Here is a 9208-nt window from a genome sequence, read left to right on the forward strand (position 1 = left end):
AAAAAAAAAAAAAAGAATAATTGGAAACCAAAAACCAAGTAAGACTAAGGAGCAAATCCAGAGTTTCATGCACGGTCAGTAACCTTCCTCTGACCCAGGCCCCCTCTGTTTTTGAGACAAGGTCTTACTATGTATCCTTGTCTGGCCTGAGACTTAATATGTAGACCAGGCTGGCCTCAAACTCACAGAGATCTCCTGCCACTGCCTTCTAAATGTTGGGATTAGAAGTGAATACCACCAACACCCAGCTTTCTTTTGTTTTATTATTTGTTAGGTCTTACTAAGTTGTCTAAAATGAGCTTGAACTCTTTCTGGAATTCAGGCAGACCCTGAACTTGGGCTCCTCCTATTTCAGCCTCCACACTGTGTTTAAGGAATGAGGTATCTTAAGATTTCTGTCCTGGAGGCTGTGGTTCAACCCCAGGAGCATACCACAGCCATTTTTGAGCAAAGAAGGGAGTGACCCACCTCTTTGCGACAATCCTCACTGATAATTTTGCTGTTATCCAGAATATCTGAAAAAAACACAAAACTCCCTTTATTTGCTCCTTAGCAGTTGTCACCTTGAGCCGTACAAGGAAGGCTGGAATGTGACTTACTGTGGGAAGAGGGGCATCGCTGTCCATTGTAAGCAAATCTGCTCAAGGTCATGTCAAAATCAGAAATCACCTGGGAGACAAGAGGGAGATTATGGTGGTTGACTAGGTACTTGTCTACCCTGGTCCTTGCCTCAGCCTGGGGTAGCGGACTAAGTCTAACCAGGTCACCGAGCAGGCTGCTGCAGCCTTTGCAAGGTTAGGGAGAGACAGAGGAAGGAAGGAAAGAAGTGATCCTGTGTCAGTACACGAGTTAACCCTGAAGAAAACAAAGTCCTCCGAGTGTAGGGGTGATCTTCTGTGGCATCTTTTTCAAATGCACTGGCTCTTTCTTAAGGTGCCTTCCGACCTTTATGGATTTCCCTATCTTCAACTTGGAGGTAGAGGGGAGCCAGGCTCCACCCACGTGCTTTCTGAAACCAAGCCGGCAGAACCCCATCTGACTATTATGAAAGTTGGCTACTGGGACAGGTAGGCTCTTTCCCGAGGCGAGCCAATCTGTCCATGACCACCCTGGGGCGCAGGCTCACAGAGCGCGCACCCCAGTTGGCGGGAAGGCCGCAGGGCAGACACCCTCCCGCCGTACCCCAAACCCCGGTACCTGCAGGCGGTCTCCTCCGCCCCTGCGAAGGGCGCCCACGATTTCCTGCACTCGTCCCGGCTGCCGCATCAGGACCGTGGCCTTCATCAGGCTGCTTACCTGGCGCGAGACCCAAGAGTCCCGCTGACCCGAGCATCGCGATGGGCCCCCAGGACAGCTGGGCCTCCCCGTGCCCACGACCCCGCCACGCGGGACGTCCCCACCCGTGGCCTCACCTCCTCCGCCATGACGCCGCTGGCCTGGTGGGCGGCTCGGAAGACAGCGCCCGCCTTACAGCCACACTGCGCAGGCGTCGCCTTGCACTAGTCGCGTCCGTCTAGGAGCTGCAGGCCGTTTCCAGGCTGGCTCCGGATGCTGACTGGAGAAGCGAAGGGGGTTGGGGGGGATGTTCTACTGTGTGTATGGGGAGGGGGGAGCGTTGGGGGGACGGAGGTTAGGGGAGGACCAAGACGCTGACGCTGGGGTCCTATATGTGGGCTGGCTGTCATGAGGCTTTGGTGTGAATGAACGCCTGTCACTCTTTCTAGAACACAACACAAATGCAGTCTTTACTGGGGTTGGGGGTCACTGCTTAGTGAGAGAGTTCTTGCCTGCAGATAATGAGGCCCTGGGTTTCATCCCCAGCATTGCAAATAACAACCCAGCAGGTATCCAAGTGCATTTTGGACAGGGGAAGCACCCAGGAGACACTTCCCTAACTGGGCTCTTCATCATCACTAGGCCACAAGCAAAGTAAAGCAGTAAGGCATCTCAGGGGCTAGAAGACCCTGGCCAGCATGACATTTAATCAGCTTTGCTTCTGGCTCTGCACACATGGGGAGGGTGGCCCAGGGAGAGCTTTGAAAGGATGCTGCAGGGATGCGGGGTGGGGGTGGGGGGGTGGGGTGGGGGGTGGGGACCCAACCTGAAGATGCAAGCAGCGGACTCAGTAAAGGCTCAATTGTGTTGGTGGCCACAGTTCTGCCCTAAGTCTGAGGACGAGGAAGGAGGTGTGTGGTGGTCTATCTGTGTGTTCTAGGGGGAGGGGGAGGAAAAAGAAGGGGCAAGAAGGGGGTTCCAGAACCTGAGAGCACAATCCTGAGTGATCTCACTGCCCAGGATTCTGGAACTTGGGCTGCCTGATGGTCCCTATATGAAAGATGTAGTAGGGAAAAGGAGCGACAGCTGGCTAAAGGGGCCCCCCATAACCCTCCCCAACACCCCAGGAGAGCAGCCTCTCTCCCCTGGTCCCAAGGAGCCATGGAGATGGAGAGCACGGCGGCCTCCACCCGGTTCCACCAGCCTCACATGGAGAGGAAGATGAGCGCAATGACCTGTGAGATCTTCAACGAGCTCCGGCTTGAGGGCAAGCTCTGCGACGTAGTCATCAAAGTCAATGGCTTCGAGTTCAATGCCCACAAGAACATCCTCTGTAGCTGCAGCTCCTACTTTAGGTACACCGGGGGCCCAAGCTAAGCCCCAGGGAGTGGGGATGGGGGTGGGAGGGGACAGGGATCCTCCTGAGGTCTCTTCATCTGCTTTTCAGTTTCCCACTTGCCATCTTAAATGTAGGGACGTTGAAGCTCTGGGCTCCCTTGGAGCCTGGCTGTGCTGCCTTCTACCCAATCCCTAATCGCAGCCTGGGCCAGAGCCTATCTCTGTGTCCTGCTGTGTTCTAAGCTTCTTCAGCCAGCATCTGACAGGGCAGGTGCTTTGTCTTCAAGTCTCACCCCAACCAACTTTTAGTTGGACAGCCATGGATTTACTTCTGGTGCCCCTCCTGACTCAGTCCCAGTAGAGAATACTGAAAACAGGGAGATCAATTAATAAGGATAGGGAGGATGGGGAGGGGATAAAAGTGGGGAGAAGCCAGGAAATATTTTCAAAAGAAGAGTTTAGGTTGACATGCTAACTCAGGAAGTGCACGGGTTCTTTTGTTTATAAACTGAGTCAGGGTTCCTGGTGCCAGGGAAAATATGAGGAATATGTTCACCTTTTGCTAAAAGCTATTATTCAAGCTCAGGGCTGGGGATATAGTTGAATAGTTGAAGGTTTGTCTAGCATGTGCCAAGCCTTGAGTTCAAGCCCGGGGACTCAGACTAACCATCTTCACCAATAACAACAAACAGTTCAGAGCCTGCCTAAGGCAAGTTAGTGAGATTCTATCTCAAAATAACAATGGAGACAGAGGGGCTTGGAAAAAAAGACAATGGTTGAGAGGGAGGCATCCGGGCCACACAGATCTGTAATCTCAGCACTCAGGAGGCCGAGGCACCAAAATGAGTTCAAGGTCAACCTGGCTACATAAGTTCAGGCCAACCTGAGTGACATACAAGACTGTCTCAGTTACCCGATTAAGAAAACTCCAATCCAGGAGCTGGCTGAAGGACTGGAGGGATTGCAACCCCATTGGAAGAACAACATAGGCTGGCCTGACCACCCAGTTCTCCCAGTCTAGACCACCAACCAAGGAGTGTGCCTGGAGGGATCCATGGCTCCAGATACATATGTAGCAGAGGATGGCCTTGCCTGACAGCAATGGGAGGGGAGGCCCTTGGTCCTGGGGAGGTTTGATGCCCCAGCATACGGGATGCTGGAGCCGTGCGACTGGAGAGTGTGGGTGGGTGGGGAAGCACAGGCAAAGGGGAGGGCAGATGTGGGGTGGGGCTTGGTGGAGGGGTAACTGGGAAGTGGGATATCATTTGAGGTGTAAATGAGTGGAATGATTAATAAAAAAGAAAAAAAGAAAACCCCAGTCCTTATCCTACAGAAAGCTCTATTCAGTTGAGGGGCCACCCCATGGCCTGCAGGTCTCATGCTGCCAAGTCAAAAACTTAAAACTTTAAGAGTTGAAAAAAATTAATTAGGTGTATACCCTTGCCTGTATGTGGGCATATGCAGATGCTGGAACTGGAGTTAAAGGCAGTTTCAAGCACTGGGCACGGATGCTGGAAACTGACCTCAAGTCCTCTGCAAGAGCAGTATGAACTCCTAACCGCTGAGCCGTTTCTCCAACACTGGGGCTCTGTGTTTGTTTATAACTGGTTTGAGCTGTTCTCAAGGCTAAGCTTTGTAGGTGACAACATGCCATTGCAGTGTTAAAAAGTTGCACAGACCTGATCCTACACTCTAGATCAAGCTCCAGAAGGACCAGTTTATAATCCAGGCATAGTCGCTCATGCCTGTAATCCCTGCAACTAGAGAGGCTGAGGCAGGAGGATCAGTCATTCAAGGGCAGCCTGGGCTACAGAGTGAGAATCTATTTCTAAAGCAAACAAACAAAAACAGAGCCAAGACAACCACAAAAAGATAGTAAATATCTTTTTTTTTTTTTAAAGAGTTTGTATTTGTTCATTTATTTTATTTATGGGTATTTTGCCTGCATGTATGTCTGTCTGTGTGCATACATGGTGCACCTGAAGAGGCCATAAGGGGACATTGGGTCCCCTGGGACTGAAGTTACAGACTGTTGTCAGCTACCATGTAGGTGTTTGGAGTGGAACCTCCTGTTCTATTGAAAAGAGACCCACCTCTACAGCCCCAAGATGTTAAATAGCTTAAGCTCTGTAGGCCGTAGGCCGCAGCCTCCCTGGCAACTGGTCAACTCTGCCTGTCAGGAACTGCCAAGCAAGGCCAGGATGCTAGCTAGTGTCTATCTTTAATCCTAGCACTTGGGAGGCAGAGGCTGGCAGATCTTTGTGAATTGTAGGCCAGCCTAGTCTACATGGGGAGTTCCAGGGCTACATAGGTGAAACCCTGCCTAAAAGAAAAATAAAAAATAAAATAAGAGGCCGGGCAGTGGTGGCGCACACCTTTAATCCTAGCACTTGGGAAGCAAGCAGAGGCAGGCAGATTTCTGAGTTCGAGGCCAGCCTGGTCTACAGAGTGAGTTCCAGGATAGCCAGGGCTGTCTGGAGAAACAAAACAAAAAACAAAAACAAAAAAAAAAAAAAAAAAAAAAAAAAAAAAAAAAAAAAAAAAAAAAATAGGTCCAGAAAACAGGACTAACACAAATTATCTGTGGACACTGAAATTTGAATACAGTTTTAAAATGTCACAAAATGTTCTTTTAACACTCTGATCCCTCCATAATTCCAAAATGTAAGGAAAAACTTTGTTCCCTGGGGACAGTACAAAGCAAAAGGTGGACTGGCTTTGGCCCGCATTTGGCAGAGGCTGTAGGTTGGCAGGCACGGGTCCTAAAGAAAAAGTTGATACCTAAATCTCACTGGTCCTTATGCCTCTTAGAAAAAGACAAAATACTCTGTCTTATTCAATATCTAGAAACGTACCTATTTCCAAGGGCCCGCCTAACACACAGTTGTGGTCATTTATTGCTTGTTTTCTCACTGGGGATAGGCTGGATACTGGAAGGAAAAGAAAGAAGTGAACTTTCCTGTCCTCATAAAGCTTATTCTTTTTTTCTTTTTCTTTTTGTTTGTTTGGTTTGGTTTGGTTTGTTTTTTGAGACATGGTTTCTCTGTGTAGCCCTGTCCTCACTCTATAGATCAGGCTAGCCTCAAACTCATAGAGATCCGCCTGCCTCTGCCTCCTCAATGCTGGGATTAAAGGCGTGCGCCACCACCACCTGACTGACTGTGCTGCTGCTTCTTCTCCTCCTCTTTTTCCTCCTCCTTTCCTTTCCTTTTTTTTTTTTTTTTTTTTTTTTTTTTTTTTTTTTTTTTTTAGAAAGAGTTTCTATGTGTAGCCCTGGCTGTCCTAGAACTTGCTATGTAGACCAGGCTGGCCTGGAACTCACGAGATCCAACAGCTTCTCCCTCCTGAGTACTTAGTACTTAGACCAAAAGTGTGTGCCACCACACTGGGCTACACATAAATTAAAAAAAAAAAAAATCTTAAATATGGATGATACCTGCTGCTAAGCATGCTTATCTGAGTTTCAATCCCTGGGAGCTAACTGGAGAGAACTAACTGCCACAAGTTGTCCTCTGACCTCCACATGAACACTCCTGCACAGGAGTACTCACTCATATATGCTTGTGTGTGTGTGTGTGTGTATGTGTGTGCACATGTGTGTGCTGGGATTACAGGCTTGTATCACCACGCCCGGCCTTTTCTTTTCCTTTTGGTTTTTTGAATGGTATTTCCCTCTTACCATCAAAATCAGGGGAAGGTTGTGAATGCAAGGGAGACATGAACTCTTTGTAAGGGCCACTCTGGTGCTGGATTGTCGGTACACATGGTAGGCAGCTGGAGAAGGCAGATTTAGATTTAATTTGATTGTATGTTTTGTCTGCATGTATGCCTATGCATACTTTCATACCTACTGCTCATTAGAAACCAGAAGAGGGCTATGGATTTGTGCTGGGAATCAAACCCAGGTCCTCTGCGAGAGCAACAAGCTCTCATTGCTGAGTCATACTCTCTCTATCCTCTGAGGCCCAGGTTTGTTTGTTTTCTTTAATTTTTTATCTTATATATATGAATGTTTTGTCTGTGTATATGTATGGTGCCATGCACATGCCTGGTGCTTGCAGAAGTCAGGAGAAGGCATTGAAGTCCATGGAACTGGAGTTATAGATGGATGGCTGTGAGCTGCCATGTGGGTGTTGGGAATTGAACTTGGGTCCAGAGCCACAAGTGCTCTTAACTGCCAAGGCAGCTCTCCAGTCCAAGACTGGGCTTTGATCTTATTTTCAATCTAGAGCTCAATTTCTCCATCCAAACACTATAGAAGAAAAAAGGGAGGTAGGCTGGGGAAATGGCTCAGTGGGTGAAGTGAGTGCCGCCCAAGCAGGAAGACCTGAGTTTAGATCCCAGAAACCACACCAAAGCCAAGCATATGGCACATATTTGTAATTCCAGTACTGGAAGGAAAAGACAGGTTGATCCTGGGGGCTGGCTGGCTAACCAGTCTAGTCAGAACAGTGAGTTCCACGGAGAGTGGAGACCCATGTCTCAAAACAAAAAAATAAAAAGCAAAAACAAGAAAAAACATAAATACACAATACATATTGAAGGCAGGCAGCATTGACCTATGGCTTACATAAGTGCACAACAAGAGACCATGCCTGTGGGTGTGCCTGTGCATGCATACACACACACACATACACATGCATGCACGCACGCACACACATAGACACAGACACACATACACATGCATACACGCACACAGACACATACACACACACACACATACACAGACACACACATACACAGACACACACATACACAGACCCAGACACACACACAGGCACACATACACAGACACACACACAGGCACACATACACAGACACACACGCATGCACACACAGACACACAGACAAATACAGACATGCCCGCACACATACACACACACACACACACACACACACACACACACACACCTTGAAAAAAAGAGATGGCAAAGACATGGTGACTACATACCCATCACCGGGCACTACTTGGAGTGTGTCCAAGCCATCCTCAGAAAGCAAAGGGTCAAGGGTGGCGCTGGCCTCAAGGAGGAGAATGTTTCTGTGCTGATTTCTCTCCTCTTTTTCCCTCTTCCCAGAGCTTTGTTTACAAGTGGCTGGAACAACACTGAGAAGAAGGTTTACAACATTCCTGGCATTTCCCCCGACATGATGAAGCTAATTATTGAGTATGCATACACTCGGACCGTGCCTATCACCCCTGACAACGTGGAAAAGCTGCTGGCCGCTGCTGACCAGTTTAACATCATGGGGATTGTTAGGGGTTGCTGTGAGTTCCTCAAGTCGGAGCTGTGTCTGGATAACTGTATCGGCATCTGCAAGTTTACGGACTACTACTACTGCCCCGAGCTGCGGCAGAAGGCCTACATGTTCATCCTGCACAACTTCGAGGAGATGGTTAAAGTCTCGGCAGAGTTTCTGGAGCTCTCAGTCACTGAGCTTAAGGATATTATTGAGAAAGACGAACTCAACGTGAAGCAGGAGGACGCAGTATTTGAGGCCATTTTAAAGTGGATTTCTCACGACCCCCAAAATAGGAAGCAACATATTTCAGTTTTACTTCCTAAGGTCAAGTTTAGTTACTCTTTGCAAATGCTTAATTGCTCATGTTTGATTCCTCTACCCAGAGGGAGCGTCCCTAAGAGCCACAAAATAGATCTCTTGCTCTCTTTGTGTGCTGATTGTAATGCCGTATAAATATGTATCCCCATTTTCCACTGACTGTGAACTCCTTGGGGGCAGACATGCCTTAGTCCCTGGCCCAGCTAGCCCTTCACAGGAAAGTCACCTTGAAGTAGGTGCGCGGTATGAGTTTGTGGAAAGGAAACAGGAGCCAGGTACCTGGCGGATCCCGAGGCTGTGTTGACGCTTAGTGAGGGGCGCCTCCTGCTCTTTCCTGAGCTAGCAATTTTCTCTTCCCTTCCTGTTGCTAGTTCTTTCCTTAGCCAAAATTGCCTCTCAGTGTGAGGAGAGCAGCAGCCAATGCCACGGAATTTCAAAGGGTCGATCACCCTATTGCCGTTCCATAAGGTCCCCCAGTCCAAGGTAGAAGCTATCATACGAACTAAGTCACCAGGGTAGCACACAAGTATAGTCATTGATGCTAATTATTATTATTTTACATAGGGAGCTATATTTAATTTCTGGACAATCACACGGCTTCTTTTGGTCTAAAAGCTCAACCCAGTGGCCAAGAAATGCTATCCTCAGATGGCTTCTGTCTAGCTCGTTTCTTTATATGTATACTACCTCCACAAAACAAAACCATCTATGAGTTGAATATACACTCTCTCCCACAATCCTCCTTTCCTCACTCCCCTTGTCCTCTGAGCAGGTGGGAGCCCCCCCTGGGTATCTCCCACCCTGGCACTTAAGACTCTGCAAGGTTAGGCATTTCCTCTCCCACTGAGGCCAGATAAGGCAGCTCAGCTAGAAGAGCATATCCCACGTACAGGTAACTGTGTTTGGGAAAGCCCCTGCTCCATTTTTATTTTTTGTTTTCTCTGTACAGCCCTGGCTGTCCTGGCACTCACTCTGTAGACCAGGCTGGCCTGGAACTCAGAAATCCGCCTGCTTCTGCCTCCCAAGTGCTGGG

At 48.6% G+C, this 9208-nt stretch overlaps 2 protein-coding genes across 2 annotated transcripts in view; one reads left to right on the top strand and one right to left on the bottom strand.

The window, feature by feature from the left end:
• Positions 1–2235, bottom strand: part of Nt5c3b (5'-nucleotidase, cytosolic IIIB) — a 15294-nt gene extending 13059 nt beyond the window's left edge. Inside the window, exons 1-5 of the mRNA XM_031350766.1 lie at positions 2102–2235; positions 1413–1555; positions 1198–1296; positions 600–669; positions 469–515 (exon numbers count right to left, since the gene is read on the bottom strand). Of these exons, the coding sequence (XP_031206626.1) occupies positions 469–515; positions 600–669; positions 1198–1296; positions 1413–1424 (228 nt within the window). The 5' untranslated portion in view covers positions 1425–1555; positions 2102–2235. The remainder of the gene's footprint in view (positions 1–468; positions 516–599; positions 670–1197; positions 1297–1412; positions 1556–2101) is intronic.
• A 44-nt stretch (positions 2236–2279) lies between these two features.
• The window catches only part of Klhl10 (kelch like family member 10), a 17530-nt gene continuing 10601 nt past the window's right edge, over positions 2280–9208 (top strand). The window contains exons 1-2 of the mRNA XM_031350765.1: positions 2280–2630; positions 7692–8181. Coding sequence (XP_031206625.1) covers positions 2437–2630; positions 7692–8181 — 684 coding nt within the window. The 5' untranslated portion in view covers positions 2280–2436. The remainder of the gene's footprint in view (positions 2631–7691; positions 8182–9208) is intronic.

Source organism: Mastomys coucha, unplaced genomic scaffold (genome assembly GCF_008632895.1).
Source record: "Mastomys coucha isolate ucsf_1 unplaced genomic scaffold, UCSF_Mcou_1 pScaffold5, whole genome shotgun sequence".
In the NCBI taxonomy this organism is placed as follows: domain Eukaryota; kingdom Metazoa; phylum Chordata; class Mammalia; order Rodentia; family Muridae; genus Mastomys; species Mastomys coucha.